Genomic DNA, 18,439 nt, shown 5'->3' on the forward strand with positions numbered 1-18,439 from the left:
CTTCCCTTTTACCAATCCAATTCTTTTTTTTTCTTTTTTTTTTTTTTTTTTTTTTTTTTTTTCTTCTACGGCCCTCGTCACCGTGAGCAGTTTTGGATACTTCAACTTCTTGCGTCACTCAAGCGTCCCGCTTACTCGTCGCCATGTACAACGTCCCCACCGTATATTTTGGAGAGTTATCCGCGGCGTTCCGGATCAGACGTGCATCATGGAGCGGGAATCACCGGAATGGTTTTGATGGTTGATGGTTGCCCCGATTGGATGACAGCCCGTCGAAAGCTTGCATGTTGATGACTTTTATCTGAGCCGCAGTAGATTGTTTCAGTTAACTTCGGTATTTGCACGTTTTCTTGCAAAAGTCACACCACTTGCTGTTGGTGCACAACGTCAACACGTACGTTAAGCTCCAAGGTTTCGAGCTGTAGTTCTAAAACTAGTGCTGTCTAGTCTACCAAGGTAGGTAGGTAGTTTTCATTCTTATATTTGATGTTTGCGCTTGATTTACTCACGTCTTCATGCAACACAATTGCATAGGAAACCAACGCCTTTTATAGCCACAACATTGTTAACAGGCCAGGATCGTACTATTTGACATCCCTTTCTCAATTCCCCTGCCAATATTTTGGTTATAATGGCGTCTTCTGAAAATGACGGCGACACGGTCCAGATCGTCATCAACTCACTCAAGGCAGCCGGCGTCAAGGTTGTCTTTGGCATCCCAGGAGCAAAGATCGACTCATTATTCAACGCCCTTTACGATGAGGAATCGATCCGCCTAGTCGTCTGCCGACATGAGCAAAACGCAGCCTTCATGGCGGGCGTCGTTGGAAAGCTCACCAACGTACCGGGCGTCTGCATTGTCACCTCTGGCCCGGGAACGAGCAATCTTCCCACAGGCCTCATAACCGCCACGGATGAAGGTATGATGAATGCATTCTCGATAAGCGTCACAACATATAATCTTGGTTTACATCCTGACATGTACACACGCAAAAAGGATCTCCAATGGTGGCCATCGTTGGCTCGGTGAAGCGAGCTCAGTCCAACAAACGGACTCACCAGAGCCTCCAAAACGTCGAGCTCCTGAAGCCTGTGACCAAAAAGACGCTGCCGGTTGTGGTCGAGGACCAGGTGGCTGAGATCATGCTCGAGGCGTTCCGAGCTGCCGTCTCATACCCGCAGGGTGCCACTGCCGTCAGTCTTCCAATCGACATCATGACCCCTGGGAAGTCAAAGTCTGCGATCCGAGCCTTCCCGCCGGCGGCTTTCACTCCCCCTGCGTACGGGCTGTCTTCCGATGCGTCTCTTTCCCAGGCGGTGAAGATGATTGAGAATGCCAAGTTCCCTGTCCTGTTCTTGGGTATGAGGGCAGCGAGCAATGCGGTGGTCGACCAGGTGTACGCTCTGCTTCGAAAGCATCCGCTGCCCGTTGTTGAGACGTTCCAGGTAAGTTCCCATGTGCAGTCTTTTTTTTTTTTTTTTTTTTTTGTGCCGGCTTGCCAACAGGCCGTCTTATGCGACGCACGACTAGAACTAGAACTAAAGAGGTCTTGTGGTTCTATAGGCTGCTGGTGCCATCTCCCGAGACCTGGCCCACCTCTTCTTTGGCCGCATAGGCCTGTGGCGGAATCAGCCGGGGGACGAACTCCTCAGCCACGCAGACCTTGTCATCACCATCGGCTACGACGAAATAGAGTACGATGCCGAGTCGTGGAACCCGGGAGAGCGGGAGGTCGACATCATTCACATGGACTTCCACAGGGCGACTTTTGGGGCGCACTACGAGCCGAGGCTGGAGCTGATAGGGTCCCTTTCTGACAATCTGGCCGTCCTCAACACCCGCCTCCAGAACGTGGCCCGTCCCCACGAGACAGTCGTCGCCAAGAAGCTGTTCAGCGGACTGCATGCCTGGGAGACTGGCCCCAAGGCGTGTCCCTCGCCTTGCCCGGACACTGGAAAAGTGCACCCCCTGCACTTTATCAAGGTCCTTCAGAAGAAGCTCGAGGCTTTTGAACAGACACCGACCATATCCTGTGATGTTGGATCTGTTTACATTTATTTTTGCCGCTTCTTCTACTCCTACGTCCCCAAGACGTTCCTGGTGTCCAACGCTCAACAAACTCTGGTGAGATATAGTTTCTTTTTCTCTTTTTTTTGTCCCTTTGATCTTTGGTAGCTCGTCCTCTGATACTAACTGCTATTGTCATGGGAAATCAGGGAGTGGCGCTGCCTTGGGCCATCGGAGCGTCGCTTGCACAGGAGCCTCCTTGCTCTGCCAAGGTCGTCTCAATCAGTGGAGATGGCGGCTTTCAGTTTTCAATGGCAGAGTAAGTTCTCAAACGTCCAAACACAACCCTCGAAACAGGCAGTAAAACAGTTGTACTGACCGATCTGCTTTAACTCAGATGCGCCACGGCCGTCGCAGTCAAGGCCAACATTTGCCACATAATCTGGAACGATCAAAGCTACGACATGGTCGGTTTCCAGGAGCAGATCAAATATGGGCGCACTTCGGGCACTGGGCTGGGAAATGTCGATTTTGTGAAGCTGTAAGCCGAGACCTGCTTGTGTATACATGCATATCTATCCACTACTGACACTGCCGTTTTTTTTCCACAGGGCCGAGGCGTATGGCGCCAAGGGGTTCCGCATCGACAACCCCAGCCAGTTGGAGTCCACGCTGGAAGAGGCTCTTGCTTGGAACGGGCTCTCCATTGTCGACGTGAACATTGATTACAGCGACAACCAGGAGCTGATGAAGCAGGTCGTCACTGATAAAGTCAACTAAACTAGCTCATATGGACAAAAAGACAAGAGTTGGTGCGAGGCAACCCGTCTTTTGCTCTTGAGCTGATTATTGAACTGTCGTGCTTCACGCTCTCGGTCCACAAATGCAGGTTTTCGTTTTTTCACTGTATTTTTCAGTTACTTAGTATAGCAGGCGATCCTAATACAGCACAAAGTCCCCAAGACCGATATACCCACCAATGTCCGCTCCCTACCATTCAATAGTGTCCCTTTCTCCCACCTCGAAAGCCTCGGCACGCATATACGACATCTTAAAATAGCGCGCAACTACCGAACAAAAAAAAAAAAAAAAAAAAAAAAAAAAGACACGAGGAACGAAAATGCCCGATGACGCATGTGCGGCTGAGGCGCCCCCCGTATCTTTTGCCTGGATAAAAGTCCATCTTTGTACCACCAAGTCAAGTTTGCGCCACAAAGCAAAAGAAGCTGCAGATACGGTACAGGGTTCCGAGAGCTGTCTGTGGCTGGGGCCATTCGGAAGCGGGCTGGGAAGGATATTAAAAAAAGAAAACAAGGCAGCCAGTCGCATCAACGAAAAGCCAGACCAGTAGAACCAGTGGAAAGAATAGAATACATCTGCAACTAATATGCACGTCGACCATGCAAGCCATGCGACTATTGGTATCCGGGCCGAAGTGAGCCTGTTTGTTCGAGTCCTAATGCAGGTTCCGAGGATTGAGGGGTGGGGGGGTTGGTTCTCTGCATGGTTCCGAGCCGCATGTTCGACCGGGGATTTTTTTTTGTTGTTGTTGCTTTGGTTTGTTTCCGAACGTGGTTCGAGAGTTTAAAAAGCTGCAGACGAACAATAAAAGGAAAACCCATCCTGCCGAGTGTGAATTGTTACCGCAGTGGCCACTGTAACCAACCGCTTTTGGGCCCCAGAGCAGCTGGTCATGTCTACATAACCACCACCACGCCCGTTGTCTTTCAGGGGTTTGCAATTGTACACTCAGCACCGGCCGGGGGTGGCTGAAGACCAGTATGCTCACGACGCGGGAGATTGGTCCATGGCATACTCATACACAGGTTTTGTCTTTGCGACGCCGAGACATAACCCAGTGCACATTATGTAAATTGGCGGGGGGAACCCCCCCTGGTCTGCAGGCAAACATTGGTGACGTGGTAGAACGAGAGAGGAGCAAACAACTTGAGTCCCAGGCCATGGATGTCCAAGACAAATCATCAAGACATTAGCGGCGAGTGATTTGTGTGGGTTGATCGAGAGCATGGATAGCCGGACAAGCAGCAGCTCTACATGGGGTAGGGAGGGGAAGGCTGGAACAGACGTAACGACTGAGGAACTGGCCCTCTGTTTATCTTACTCCTTTTGCCTTTTTTTTCTTCTTCTTTCTTTCTTGACAATAAGCATGTAGCCTTGGCTTGTGATACAAGAGCCCTCTCGGCTACATTTTCCCAGATCCGTTTGGATCGATGTGCACACGCAATACTGAGCTGGAGTGGTTGACGAAAGAGCAACAGAAAAACAAGGAGCTGTTAGAACGAGCAAAGATGGGGGAACTCTGAGCTCGATATCCCGGGCTGTTGCCCTTCAACAAGGCAGTCCCTCCGAAACAACCGGTACGACCACAACATCATCAACCAAAAGGGCATGGTCTGACAAAAAGGTAGATCCAGCCGATGGAGCGTTGCAACGGCGGACCGTACCTGCCTCGTTTGTCGTTCAGAGATTACGCTTTGGGGTTTGTTTTGCTTTTTTTTTCGTTATTGCAAGCAGAGACGAGTATATAGTGCTGTTGAATTTGTCGAGCAACCAGTATAGGGACACAAGGGAGTGACTGCCTTGGCTACCGAGGTGCTGCGTTTGGTGCACGGCAAGCGAGACTTTTTTTTTCTTTTTTTTGAAGAATGACCTCTTGCCAATCTTGAATGTTGTACATGAAGAAAATCGAGCCAGGGAGCTAGTCTAGACTAGATGGTATAATCTTATCAGCAAAAGTCGTGGGGGATGGAATGTTACAAGAAAAACTAGCCTTGCACCAGGCCTGTCAACCTATCATTCTGAACACCACAGAGGTTACGACGAGTGCTGCCGGGCTGCTCACTCTTTCGCCGGAAGGAGTCTCTCTCTTCATTTCGGTCAGAGTTTCCGCGTCCCACGGTACAGTCCGATGCCTTTTGGTGGCGGCCATCAAGATCCTGTGCTTGCGTTGCTTCCGCTCTCGCTGTTTGTTCTGCTAAGGAATAGCAAACATCGAGTTTATCAGTCAAGTCAACCCCCCCCCCCCCCCCCAGCCTTGTTCCCCCACAGAGTACCGAGACTTGCAGCTGGGCAAATGGTTCAGGCCCATGACCGTCCTTACCCCAAAGATGACGGCATCTGACGCAATAGCCGGAAGACCACTTTAGAAGAAGTGTAAAAAAAAAAAAACGACAAGAAATCCACAAGGTATGATCGGCGATGACTCAAAGAAACGTCGAGAGATTTTCTAGACCCCCAAACCCCCCTCCTCTCTGTCTGCTCGTCGATCCCTAGATCAAAGGTTGCAGCCGTGTATGTCGTGCAACGGGAACCTGCATCTGCCGCCATCTGCAGCTTTTTAATTGGCCGGCAACAGGTTTCGGAGGCTCCGCTTTCTTTCATCGGACGTGCTTCCCATACGAGACCCTCCCCGCCCTGTGTTCTCGTCAGGCGACGGAAGAGCACAGCAGTGCTGTGACACGCCGAGCCTAGGGTACGAGAGTTTGTTCGGGGTGAGAGAGAGAGAGAGAGAGGGAGCGCGAGTTGAGCTCTCGAACAAAAGAGAAAGGGTACCCGATCCCTCCCATGTGTACATCACCGTGGCTCATCGACTCAGAGGGGTGATCCGCAGCGTCTGTACGCCGCGAAAACAAAGATCCGCTTAAACATTCGGGCATCTTTTTTTTGTTCGCAGAGCTGATCTCCCTCGGATGCTTTCCATGGCGCTAGGGCTTTTGCCCAACGCTGATGAGCAGGGTATTCACAAAGCTGTGTAGCCCAGCAAAATGATAGGACAGGACATACGAACCGGGCTCGAGAAGCACCAGACATCGTGGCCTTGGGGCAAAAAAAGAGATGAACTATTGGGGGGAAATGTACAATGAGTGGATGTGTAAGGGGAGGGTTTAAGAGTACACAGAGTGGTACAATATCGTACAACATAGATGAAGCACGAGGTAGAAAATTTCTACTTAGTGCTCACATTCCCCCCTATTTTCTTGGAAAAAAGGAAAAAAAAGAAAGATACACGGAAAGGAAACAGTCGAGACAACTTGAAAAAAAATGGGTGGGGGAAAATTGCTTGCATCAAACACCCAGAGTTGCCGTTGCTTGTGATAACTGACCTGTCTGAAAACGAAAAGAAAAAAAGAACAAAACAACACAGAGCAACAAGAAAACATCAAGACGACATTACGGGCACTCTTCCCGACGACGGTCCGGATGTTTCGCCTGTAAATCACGAACGTCTCTTTTTGGATGCCGAGCTCTGTTTGTTGTCGCCCGGTTTAAATTTCGCGGCAGGTCAGGGAGTGGTCGCATCGGTATCGCCACCAGTATTCACAAACACAAAGATAACCACCTGGGGGTCGTTGCAGCCCGCCCTCGAAAAGAGGTTTCCGCAATACTCCAAGCTTACTCGCCTCTGCACCTACCATTCTACGCACAAGAGACTGCATCGTCTCGGCGGTGCGACTTGTACGCAATCGAGTAGCGAGCCACCAACAGCAGACAAACGAGAAAACAAAAAAGAAAGAAAATGCTTGACTGTGACGGGAACCGGCCAAGCGACCAGGCGCGCATGGCAAAGCTGGTGGATCAGGGGCTTTCCAATCCGCCCGAATGCCTGTCCCAATGCGCAAAGGCCGCCATCACGAGGATGCTGCCCAAAGGGTTGCCCTTTTGCGGCGAGACCACCGTCGACATTTGCACCTTTCTGGAAGTCTTTGCCTCCCCCAAGGATCTTTGGGCCCTCTACTGGTGCGATTCGACATTTTGCGGTGTTGCTAACCAGCAGCCGAGGCGACTGGGTCAGGACCGTAAGTCATTTTTTTTTTTTTTTTTTTGTTTCTTTGTTTCTTTTTTTCGTTCACCATTCAAGCTTGCGGTATGCGATACATGATGAATTGTCAGATGCTAAGACGTCCCGTTGGACTGCGACAGCCACCGTGAACAGAGTAATCAACCAGTGTCAGAAGTGAGCTCATTCCTTTCTTCAATCATGAGATGAGATCACTGTGGGACAAGTCTCGTCGAACCTGGGCTGGGCGCTGATTATTATGCCGATGACAGTCTCGGTCGCCGCGGACTTGTCGACCCAGGTCCGCCCCCTGAGGGATACACATGCTCCTTTTACATCGACGAGCCTTTTTATAACGGTGGGCGTTGCGACGATGCTGCTATGACCGCGTTGGCAGATCCGGTAGCAGACGTGACTCCTCCTCGGTCCACGGCCACAACTGATGCCATGGCAGCTCGACTTCCTTCATCAGCGGCCGAGTCGACATCCTTTCTAGTGCTGACGACATCGGTGCCTGCGCCATCACCCTCCAACAAAAATGCTTGGCTGCCGTTGGGTGTGCAGCCGTCACTGTCGCCGACTTGGACAGCGTCAGCTAGTACGCCGCCATCAACCTCGAGCATCAAGCCCAACGCCGCTTCGGACAGTAGCAAAGGGGGCGGCTCGCCAGCAGCAGCCGCACAGAACGACAGATTCGAGAAGCCCACCGCGGTCAGCCAAGGCCAACTCTCAATCGGCGGCGTGGCCGCCATCGCAGTATGCGTGCCCGTCACCTTGGTGATACTGGGCTTCCTGGCGTGCTGTCTGTGGAGGCGGAAAAGGAGCAGAAAGACAGACTCCTTCCAGGGCAGCCTGCTGCAGGCACACCTCCGGCACAACCAGCACCACGCGGGGCGGAGAACGTCGGCCGCGACGGCGAAATACCTCATATCAAACGCAAACGTCAACGGCGGCGGCGGGAGCAGCAACAGCAGCAGCAGGGTTACGAGGGGACGGTCCACCAGACCTCTGGCGGACATCGTGCCGCTGTCGCCGCCTCCGCGGCTGCGCGACCGCAAGTACCTGCAGTCCATCTTCAAGCGCGCCGAGTCGCCGCCGCTCACGCCTCTGGGCCCGGCCGAGGGCGACGGGCTCAGCAGAACCCACACGCCGGCGTCGCGCAAGCACGTCTTTTGGGACGACGGCGGCGGCCCCGGGAGCCCGATTGTGTTCCCCACCTCGCCCATCTGCTCGCCGACGGTGAGCAGGTTGGAGCCGCGGAGGGAGCACACGCCCAGCCTGCACCCCACGTCTCCGGTCAGCAATCCGTTCGCCGACCACGAGCCGCAGCTGCCGCCTCGGGCGTTGGCGAGCGCCGAGCACAGGCGGGCGAGTGGTGGCTCGGTCGGGTCCGGGGCGGCGTCGGCTAGAGCGCAGGCGGCATCGTCGCTGCGGAATGAGTACGTTCCCCTGTCGGGCATCAGCGGTAGCAGACGTGCCACGAACATTGCACAAACGCCGCAGGCCAACACGCCGCCGCCGAGTCCCGCGCGGCCGCCCAGACCGCATGAAGAAAAACTCGAGATTCCAAACTTGCTAGCCGGACCTCTGGCAGCTTCGCCACAGGTTGCAGACGGGGGTTTCAAGTCGCCGTCGTGGTCGCCTGCCGCAGCGCGAGACGGCCTCGGAATACGCGGGTATGCGGCCAGCAGATCATCAGAGCGCATCCCGACCCCTCTTCCCCGGTACTCTTCGGGGCCGGGCTACAGGTCGGCGGACACAAGCCCACTGAGCTCAAAGTCGGACACTTTTCCGACGCGTTATGGGCCACACTGTCCCACGGGACTGGCCAAAACGTCCGAGCAGCTTCGCGGCGAAGCGAGGGCGCTGTGGGAGCATACCGAGAGTTGCGCGAGAGAGGCGCGAGACGCGCCAAAGGTCGATGAGAGGACCATCGCCGCGGAAGCAGCAGCTCTTCAGGCCAGCCGGCCAGTGTTTGACCTCTCTGAGCGGAACAGCTGGTCAAGTCTCAACGATTTGGACAGGATGAAGTTTTGTAGTGAAGAGCCACGACTTGTTGGCGAAGGGAGGAAGTGATGAATTCAAGCTTTAGGTGGGGGGGAAGTTGAATGTCATTTTCGGGCTGGCCCTTTCTTATTCGAAATTTATGGATTCAATAAAGGCTATGGCTATGGCGTTGGTTCGGGACAATTGGTTGGGTTAATGATACATGCACTGAGGGAGCTGGATTTCCTAGGATAGGTAGGACTGTAGTGCTCTCGTGGATTGGATTTAACGGTAACAAAAAAAGAGAAATGGTGATCTGCGACTCATTTGGTTGTCATGTCAAGAGACACAAACTCCACCGCATTGTTTATGAAATAGGGGTTCTCGTGTTCTGTGGTCTTGTGGTCGTTTTTCTTTTTCGTCAGTCATTGAAAATATGTGACGATGCGAAGCTTGCAGATGGGGAATCCCAGATGCTGTGGTGGGGCCTGGTAGCAGTATTATACGTAGTAGAGCGTTGCTTCAGTGAGTCGGTTAGCCTATGTTCATACTTTGCCGTTAGACATTAGAATAAAAAAAGGCAAACCTTACGTACTACACGTCAGAACGTCAAATAACCAAACCATCAAGGATTGTATCTCCTCGGCATCACTAATGTAGGTACAAGCTCAAGCTACTTACTACATACCACGTCATGTAGGTCCAGGTCCAGGTCCAGGTCTAGCCCAGTTATGCTGCTAGCGCCACATGAAACCAAAGGAGGCAAGACTTGGCTTTGCTATATTGCAGCCCCACTTTATGACAGCTCGAGATTCCTTGGCCCCTGTAACGCGATCCGATCTGCCACCTTCAGTTTGGATGAACTGAATTAATTGAACAGAGGGCCTGTCGCAAGACAACAACCGACGGCACCCGCAGCTTCCCCTTTTTCAACTCTTTGTTTCGATTTTACAACGCCCATTCAAGCACGAGAGCGTTCCTAGCAGAGCATCGAAAGCAAGCCATTTTGGTCTGATTTATTTTACTCGACCGGCCGAGTATAATGCAATAGATGCGCAACCGGACGAACCACCATAGTTTCAAAACAACAACGACAACGAAACATATACGATGCGGTCATCACCTCTCTTGCTCCTCGCGAGCTTTCTGAGAGTTGCCATGGCACACGGCGACCACGGCGGCTACGGGAAAAAGCCCGAGGTGGGACCGGACGCCTCTTGGATGGACAAGCACATGGCAGAAGAACACCACGCAGACCACTGGGACGCCGCCTCCTTCTTCACCCTGCACGACTTCAACAGCGACGGCCACCTGGACGAGTCGGAGCTGCTGCGGACCTATGGCGTGTTTGACGAGTCGAACAAGCACGTCACCAAGCAGCGCAAGGACGAGGTCACCAAGCAGCTGATGGACATGCTGGATACGGACCACGACGGCTTCGTCGCGCACAACGAGTTCTTGGAATTTATCCACCAGGGCAAGACGCTGCCCGATTTGGGCTTGGGGCCGGGCCACCACGGAGATGACGAGTACGAGTATGAGATACATCACTGGGAGAAGTACCACGACGAGAACACAAAGTTGGAGGACCTCACGGTAAGTTCAATATGGAGATGCAGTGATGGACAAAGATCGGGAGCACCTGATAGCTGACGTGATCATTTGTGATTGTTTTTACAGCACCCCGAAGATATAAAGCACTTTGAGCATCACGAAAAGATGGAATTGGAGCAGGAGAAGATCGACAAGATGATGGCCAGCAGCGAAATCATGCTCGAAAACGTCCCAAGCAAGTTCAGGAGGCAAGGGTGATGATACGAAGATTGGATGAATATAATATTTAATGATCGCACCGATTTCCCTCATATCCGTTGATTCGCTGCTGTAAGCCAAATTTGTTCCTGCCTAGAGCTGCGCGTTGATCAGGTTCCTGTCATGCATTTGGATTATCTGGTCCCTTGACAGACAAGTCCCAGGCTCTCTCACAGGTGTACGTATGCGAAATATGCGCGTTTTCGACGACGAACCCCTTGGCGACCGACTGCAGCTCGGAGCAAGAGGCCTTGTGGTTAGCAGCTGCCAGTGCGGTTGGTATTCTGCATATTCAGCCACGGATCACGCTCGTCTGACGGCGATGACAATTATAGCGAGCAACTTGGAGAACTTGGATCCTATGCCGACTGATTCACATTGTGCACCTAACATCAGAGATGATGCGGTCTATTTATCCTCGGCGGCCAGATCCACCCCAGCCGCAGTTGTATTGGTCGGCATCCAGGACCATTTATTGTCAAGGTTGGTCGAGATTCCTTTGTTAGTGGCTACCCAAAATGTTCTGTGAAAAAACTACAGCCGGGGATATCACTCCATAGCTTTGACGTTTGCAGGTCCAATGCTTTAGTTAAGTATCGTTGTCCAGAGGCTGTTCTAAACGAACGGGGATATATACCTACCTACCTAGGTACCTAAGGTATGTACATATGGGCATGAGAAGAATGTTAAAGAGATAAAGGACTTGCGCTGGTTGGTAATCTAAAAGCTTTGACCATATAAACAGCTCGCATTTACAGACAAATAGGTAGTGGAGGCACGGTGAGGGCAGAGTGAGAGCAAACTGATGGCACACTACCAGCGGAAGAGGCCGCTCTAGGGGATGTATTGCATACTGTGCGGTTTCGAGGACCCCAGCTGCCGGATATTTCACCTACCCCAACTCCCACACTTTTTCCTTCATTCTCACTTTCACGTTGACCTCGAAAGTCATCAAGCAAACCCGCCATCACAATCTTGTTTTACTCTGCGCTGTATCGTAAGACAAAGGAATCCTTGATTTCCTCCTCTTCACATCAAAGCTTTGTTATTTCTTTTATTGCCTTTGATCATTCTCCCAGAACTTCACCGGCAATAACATTTCAACACCTTTTTCTTATCCACGAACCCAACTTTCGAGGACTCGACCTTTTTTTTTCTTGCTCTTTATTTCCTTCGTTCATCCTGCTGTAGCATGGTCCTGCTGTGACTTTCTGCCAAACCATGAACGAGGACACCGACTCCGTCGTCTCGCAGTCGCCTGGCGGTGCTTTGCTGGAAAACACACCCGCGAGGCGGGAAAACAACATCAGGCAGCCACCAAGCGGTCGGCCACAGACACCCATCAACAAGCGGCACGTCTCACAACATAGACGCCCAGTTGAGGTGGAACCAAGCCCTCCCTACAGCTTGAATGAACGCAGCAACAACAGCGCCAGGATGTCTGTGAATCCTTTTGACGGAGGCCAGCCTTCGCTATCAGGCGTTGGACCGCCTCCTGCACAATTTGCCGTGAGTCTTGTCGCCATCTCCTTTGTTGCATACTGCTGGAACAAGACTGCTAACTACATGCCCTTCATCGCAAAACCCCTCGCGTTCAGGAGATCCGTGATGCCTGCTATGCGGCCCAGCCCATCTGTTTCCACCTGCAGACGGCCCTCCACCGTCAGGCTGGGCTGACTGAGGAGGCCCAGGCAAACTACTACCGCGATATGCGCTCCATTGGAGACCGCATTCTCGCCATCCAGCTGGCCATCACTTCACTTGAGCAGGATACTTTCACCGAGCGTAGTCGTACAGCGTCCGCCGTGGCGACCCTCCGCTCTCAACTGGAGTCTGCCGTTCACGATGGCGACCAGCTTCGCCACCAGGTACGAATGCTGCAGACCGAGCTGTCTGCTTACGAGGATGCCTCCGTCATGCCCCATCGAGTTAGAGGCAATGGTGCCCCCATCAATGGATCTCACCCGGCGTACTCGCAGGTCGTTGGTGACCTTAGACGACGAGCTGATCAAGAATTTGTGAGTTCAAACACTGTATCTTCTCGCCCATCCACACATCAGAAACTATCACCTCTGGAACTATCGTCAAGCACTCCGTACGCATACACTGCCTTGAAGTTCGCTAACAAACCGCAGCACATGCCTGTTCGTCATCCCGGCACCCTTGCAAACCCAGTCACCCCTGGTCGTCACTTGGGTGGACGCTATGCAGGCTCCGTCAGGGGCACCAGCTACCGTGGCCGTGTTGGCTCCGTTAGAGGTAGACTTGCTGCAGATCACATGGCTGGTCGTCAACCGAGCATTTCCGTCCACAATCATAGCCACCATGGAAGCTTCAACAGTCAAAACAGCAGCAGCACTGACGGCTTCTCCAGCGGAGGAGGCATGCCTTTGCTCACCATGCAGCCCCACAGCTCTGTGGTCGGTGACGGCTTGGGCAGTCCTACTCGCCGCCCGTCGCAGCTAGCCCTCGAGAACCTGAGAACTTCTGCTTATGGAGACCACGCGTCTAAGCATTCGTCAACCATGCATTCGAGACAGTCTGATGTGCCCATCATGGGCCCCACGCCGCGTCAACTGGCCAAGAGCCAGGCTCAGGTGCGCGCTGTGGGTCAGTATGGCTATGGCAAGAGCACTCATCACGGCCACGGAGATGGTGATTCGAGCGATGGCGGTAATTACTGGGCAGCTGAAGATGGAGGTTCTCCCATCCCACTCCTCAAGACCGAGCTCGGGCTGCGCAGCACCTCTGACATTCGACCTCCTGGAGCCATCGGCGGTCGTCCTCCGTCGGCCGACGGAGGTGACATTGATGCCCCTAGTCCCGGTGGTAACTCCTCCCTGCATCCCTCATCCTCTGCATCCAACATCAAGCCTCGCAAGCAGTCCCCTCAGCCCTTCCGCGGTCAAATCACTCCCCAGCTGCAGGAAGGCCCGGCAGCCATGCATCAAGCTAAAGAAGTGCCCTTGCGGAAAGAGACGCTCCAGCTGCACACGCAACAAAGCTCACCTGCGTATCCCGCCGGCCAGGGAGGCCAGCAGCAGGTCACCCGCAACCGCCAGGCGTCAGGCCCGACTCGAGAGCAGCAGCAGATGCAGCTGCAGCTCTTTGAGCAGGCGGGCGCCAACAAGTCGGTGGCCATGTTCGAGGGCGAGCCCGAGGAGGACGGGCTGATCCTGGACGCGGTGGGCAAGGAGTGGCGCAAGGAGTTCGACCAGGTCTATACCTACGTCATCGGCTGGGTGCGGTCCAACTGCAACAAGGTGAGCGTGGTCAACAACGCGCAGATCCCACGCAAGTACCCCCGCCTCTGGGAGTACATGCTGGAGCTCACCTACCCGGACCACATGAAGAACGCGGCGTCGCACGTGCAGTTCCTGCTCTCGGACCCCGAGGTCCGCTGCTACTTCATCTGCCGCATGCTGGTTCAGTTCCTCGTCTTCCACGTCTTCTCCATCGACGCCTGGATGGCCGACGACCCGTCCCGCACCGGCACCAGCGGCCAGCTCCGCGGCCCCGCCAAACACAAGCTCGCGATGCTGATCCGCATGCGCGACGGGCTGGGCGACTCGGCGACGCCCGAGCAGCGCCGGCGCGTGCAGACGGGCCAGGCCGAGTGCGTGGTCGAGATGCTGTCGCACCCGGACTGGCCGAGCGTGCGCCAGCAGCGCGTCAGCGACATTGTGCACCGGTTCAAGGAGATGGCCGGCCCGCTGATGCGCGAAGACGCCGACCGCGCCCTCGCCTCGCACGACCTGTACGGCATCGCCGTCAACGCCATCGAGACCTCGGCCAGGGTGCTGTCGGCCCGGTTGAGCTTCGTCTTTGGCTTCAGCGACTGCGGCGTCAAGTTCTCGGATCAGATGCACTACGCCATCAACGCCGCCAACATTGGCGGCGTCAAGCTGCAGCAGCAGCAGTGGCGCGTCATGTGTGTCGTCACGCCCAACATGACCATCCGGGACGACGGCGGCCCCACCACCCAGCTGCGCAACATTGCAAAGGCCAAGGTCATGGTCATGCCTTAGATCCGGGCTACGTCGCGTGTGTCACACTGATTGTTGGTGGCTCGTGGACAAGGGTTTTTTTGTTTTTTTGTTTGGAGGTCTCACCGCAAAAAGCTCATGGCTGTTTACCAGGTCATGACGCCAAGCCACATCAGGCAATACCTCTATAAACATTAAAGCTTGCTCGGGCTCACGAAGCACACGACACGGTTCATCTTCATCACCATTTCCTTATCATTCTCAACTCTCTGGCTAGCCATCTCATATCGAGCAGCCCGGGAGAGTTGTTTGTTTTCCGAACAAAACTGTTATGAGTGGCACAAGCTCTACAGGAACGGCATCACAGTCTTTTTTTTTCCTTTGATCTTGGGACTCCCGGGAGTAAACCGAGCCTCGCAGTTGGCACAACAGGCTTCCACTTGAAGACTATGAAAACCAGAGTCTATTCGAGGCCCGTATCGCCAGGAGAGGTTGTGAGCGAGGTTCCTTTTTTCACACTTTAACAGTGCTTATCCCTTTAATCTTTGGGAGGAGCTCTGGATTTTTTTTCTCTTTGGGGATCTCTTTGTTTGTTTGTTTCCTTCTCTGGCGCTGGGTTTCCGGGTTTTCTCTGCCACATGCCACATATACGGTATCACAAGACAGAATTAAGCTTGGGAGAAACCGGTGAATGAATTAATTGGGGGGCAGCTCATAACTCGGTGTCTTTCTCAGACGGCAATAACTGCAATAATTGGGAGAAAGGGCTCCGGGTATCATTCACTGAGCAAAAGCGCAGGGAGGAAAGGAGACAATGGCCAAAATCGGCGTGTTCATAGTGATAATATGAGGCGATGAATACTCATTGTAAATTGTATTACTTGTGCAATATTTGATATCGTAGTGAAGTCAAGGTCTGCGTATGAAACATACAGCAGTGCTCCATGAAGAAATCTAACGCTTGATGAATACCAAAAGAACAACAGAAACTGGCCCTTGGCCGACGTTATCAAATCCCCAACTCCCAGCTTGCTTGAAAATGCACTGGAAAAGATTCAGAGTATCATAAAAAAAGAGGAGTCAAAAACAACCCAGAACGAACTCATTGGTTTACACCACCTCGCCAGACTCACTGCCTCTGGTCAGGAATGTGCTTCTGATCGACCTTGCGCACCACGGCACCCAAAACAACCTTTAGCACAGCCTCGTACGTCAAGACCGGGGTCTCGCCATCGTCCACGTCAAAAGTTGCCGTGTCGACAATGTCACGCAGCTTACCGCCCTTGACCTTTCCGCCGAGGTTGTCGTCGAGGTCCCGCAGCGCCCTGGCCGCCGTGCGATCGCGGCCGACCTGGAAGAACTGCACACCAATCTGGTGCGCCGGGGCGCGGACCTTGTCGAGCCGCTGCGCGACGTCCTCTAGCACGTCGGGGAGGAGGTTCGGCGCGCGGTCGTTGGGCTCGCCGTCGGTGATGACGATGAGGTTGATGGGCTTCAGGCCCGTCTTGGACGGCCTCTTGCCCCCGCGCACGGCCGCCTCGAACTCGCACAGGTAGGGGTGCAGCATCTCCCCGACGCGGCGGCCCGTGGGCGTCGCGGCGGTGGGGAAGACCTTGCGGAAGACCTCGTCGACCGCGGCCGGGTCCTTGACGTTTTGGAGCTTGGTCCTCGAGTTGAGGAACTCGATGTCGATGCCGTCCTCGTCGTGCATGGCGCAGACGGGGACGATTTGGTTCAGCACCGTCTGCACCTCGCGCCACCGCGCGCCGGCCATGGAGCCCGAGTCGTCGATCAGGAACATGGTGTCAAAGTGCGCGAGGAATGCGTACGGGTCGTCATCGTTGGTGACGTCCTGCGCGCGCAAGCCGACGCCTGTGTCATTTCTGGTCACTGCTGCTGGCGTATCAAAGGGCGTGTATGCTGGCGGCGGCTGAGCTGGTTGTGAGCTTGATGATGGCTCTGCCGCCGCGCTTTTCTCGGATCCCCTCTTGGAGAAGCGACCCTTTATTGAGCCAAAGAAGCTCATTTTATTTTTTATTTTTTTTGTTGTTGTTGTAGTTTTGTGGTAACTGCTGGGAAAAGTAGCGCTGTAGCGTGTGTCAAAGCGCGCAATTATAGAGACGTGGACGGATGACTTGAGGTTGGCGAGATGGACAGATAGCTAAGATTACTTCTTTGCTTGTAATGTAGAGCAGTGGCGGCAGGCGCTTAATTAAATTAAATTCGATTTGTGACTGTGCTATGTGTGGCAAGGAGCGAGCGCCTTTGTGTTTGTGTGAAAAGCAACAAAGGGCAAGTAGTGCAAGTTGCAGTTTCTTAAAATGGCCTGTGATTGATCTCGTCTTTGAAGTACCAAAAAAGCAAAGTTGCGTCCATGCCCAATCGATTGAATGTGCACTTGCACACTTTTGTAGTTCATGAGTTCATGAGTTCATGATAGTGCCAGTCTCAACAAGCGTTTGGCCGGGCAACACGGCCTGAATGGCTGTGGTTTATCCATTTCGGCGAGGCAAATGTGCAGGCTAGGCTGACTGGTTAAATCCGTTCCTCTCTCTGATTATTGGTTCAAATCCAAGGCTTGGACAGTGTAAAGAGTGCCTAGCCGACTGCGCCCCCGTCCTGTGCGCTCCCTCGCTTTCAGTAGCCGCTGCATAGCCAGAAAATATGGATCACATTCTCCATATACTGTACGATAGGGAGACTGAAGCCAACGAACGGCCTTTGGGGTGTCTGGGGCAACAAATAATACGTAGTAGAAATTCCACCATGACTTGTGCCAATCCACACCAACAAGACTCCAAGCCTTGGGGTGTAGCCTTGCGGGATATGTCGACAAGACGCCAGTCTCGGCGGGACGAAGTGCTGGCGGCCCCAGAGCTTAAATAGATCCAAGGGATAATTAGACCTAGATGGTACAATAATCTTACAAATCACGTGCATCAGTCTCATACAAGTCATGTGATAGTCAGTCCCTTGGCAATTATCGACATGGATAGCGTTTCTTTCTGCAGCCACCTTATTGACCCCTCATCGCGCTTCTTCACGATTCAAGCACGTCAAGCAACGACCTGGGATGTGGGGGTTGCGGGGAAATCGGTCTGACACTGACAAGACTCAACGATGTCAGCTAGTCTACACTATTTTTTCTCTCATCTTTCTAGTAATTATCCGTCAACCGCATCGACTTAATATGTTGTCATCTTGTCATTGATCCACAAAGACAAAAAGAATATAGATGTAGCAATGTCATTCGTGCTTGCTAGGCGATGCTACGGTAACTTTATCAAAAACATAATCATGTATAGCACGCAGGAATCGGCACAATGCAACCCCACCCATAGTGGCTGCATCTCGTCTTCTACTTTATACGTAAGTGGATGTCAACTTTGACGGCACGTTTCTCAGAGAGACAGCTAGTGGAACGCCGTCCCCCCTGGTGTCGATTTGTCGGCGGAACATGCAGGATGTGAGGAATATCCTGGTTCTTCACTTCGCTGACCGCCTTCACTGTAGTCGTAAGTAGTAGTAACACCAAGTAGCTTCCAGTCGTCGTCACCCAATTGTTGTTTGGAGCCGATAGGAAAACGAGGCGGATCTGTCCGTGGCGAACTCCAGTTGCTTTCTCTTTTTTCTTCTTCTTTTTTTAACCCCTCTTTTCCTTCTAGACTTGAATAAAAATTTGAAATACTTGATCTTGCGAGTGCCTTGCATTCTTGGTGTATAAAAAAATATCACGACGTCTCAAGTATCTTTTGGCTTCATTATTTGCTCTGAATTTCCTTCCGTTCGAACCCTTAAAAAGTTCCCCCTATTTCCCACCCTGCAAGCTCCTCAGCATTTGATTCGCTA

The 18,439-nt window shown here is 53.0% G+C and overlaps 5 protein-coding genes across 5 annotated transcripts; 4 read left to right on the top strand and 1 right to left on the bottom strand.

Annotated features, from left to right (window-relative positions):
- The first annotated feature begins 449 nt into the window (after positions 1–449).
- Positions 450–3,028, top strand: MGG_03945 (acetolactate synthase). The gene is made up of 6 exons (XM_003719872.1): positions 450–920; positions 998–1,446; positions 1,565–2,125; positions 2,218–2,327; positions 2,406–2,549; positions 2,620–3,028. Exons 1-6 carry the CDS (start codon positions 632–634, stop codon positions 2,786–2,788), a joined length of 1,722 nt encoding a protein of 573 aa, XP_003719920.1. The 5' UTR covers positions 450–631; the 3' UTR covers positions 2,789–3,028.
- A 3,242-nt stretch (positions 3,029–6,270) lies between these two features.
- On the top strand, positions 6,271–9,114 carry MGG_03944 (uncharacterized protein). Its single transcript, XM_003719873.1, has 3 exons — positions 6,271–6,825; positions 6,950–6,983; positions 7,079–9,114. The coding sequence occupies exons 1-3, from the start codon at positions 6,546–6,548 to the stop codon at positions 8,880–8,882; spliced, it is 2,118 nt and encodes a 705-aa protein (XP_003719921.1). The 5' UTR covers positions 6,271–6,545; the 3' UTR covers positions 8,883–9,114.
- Positions 9,115–9,654: 540 nt separating this feature from the next.
- MGG_17721 (uncharacterized protein) lies at positions 9,655–10,701 on the top strand. The gene is made up of 2 exons (XM_003719874.1): positions 9,655–10,388; positions 10,473–10,701. The coding sequence occupies exons 1-2, from the start codon at positions 9,903–9,905 to the stop codon at positions 10,602–10,604; spliced, it is 618 nt and encodes a 205-aa protein (XP_003719922.1). The 5' UTR covers positions 9,655–9,902; the 3' UTR covers positions 10,605–10,701.
- MGG_17722 (uncharacterized protein) lies at positions 10,630–15,499 on the top strand. The gene is made up of 4 exons (XM_003719875.1): positions 10,630–11,262; positions 11,350–12,113; positions 12,203–12,622; positions 12,740–15,499. Exons 2-4 carry the CDS (start codon positions 11,826–11,828, stop codon positions 14,630–14,632), a joined length of 2,601 nt encoding a protein of 866 aa, XP_003719923.1. The 5' UTR covers positions 10,630–11,262; positions 11,350–11,825; the 3' UTR covers positions 14,633–15,499.
- Positions 15,371–16,616, bottom strand: MGG_03941 (uncharacterized protein; the record flags this gene model as incomplete). Its single annotated transcript, XM_003719876.1, has 3 exons — positions 15,371–15,470; positions 15,524–15,634; positions 15,724–16,616. 3 exons carry the CDS (start codon positions 16,614–16,616, stop codon positions 15,371–15,373), a joined length of 1,104 nt encoding a protein of 367 aa, XP_003719924.1.
- Between the last annotated feature and the right edge of the window lie 1,823 nt (positions 16,617–18,439).

The sequence above is a fragment of the Pyricularia oryzae genome, chromosome 6 (assembly GCF_000002495.2).
Source record: "Pyricularia oryzae 70-15 chromosome 6, whole genome shotgun sequence".
In the NCBI taxonomy this organism is placed as follows: Eukaryota; Fungi; Ascomycota; class Sordariomycetes; order Magnaporthales; family Pyriculariaceae; genus Pyricularia; species Pyricularia oryzae.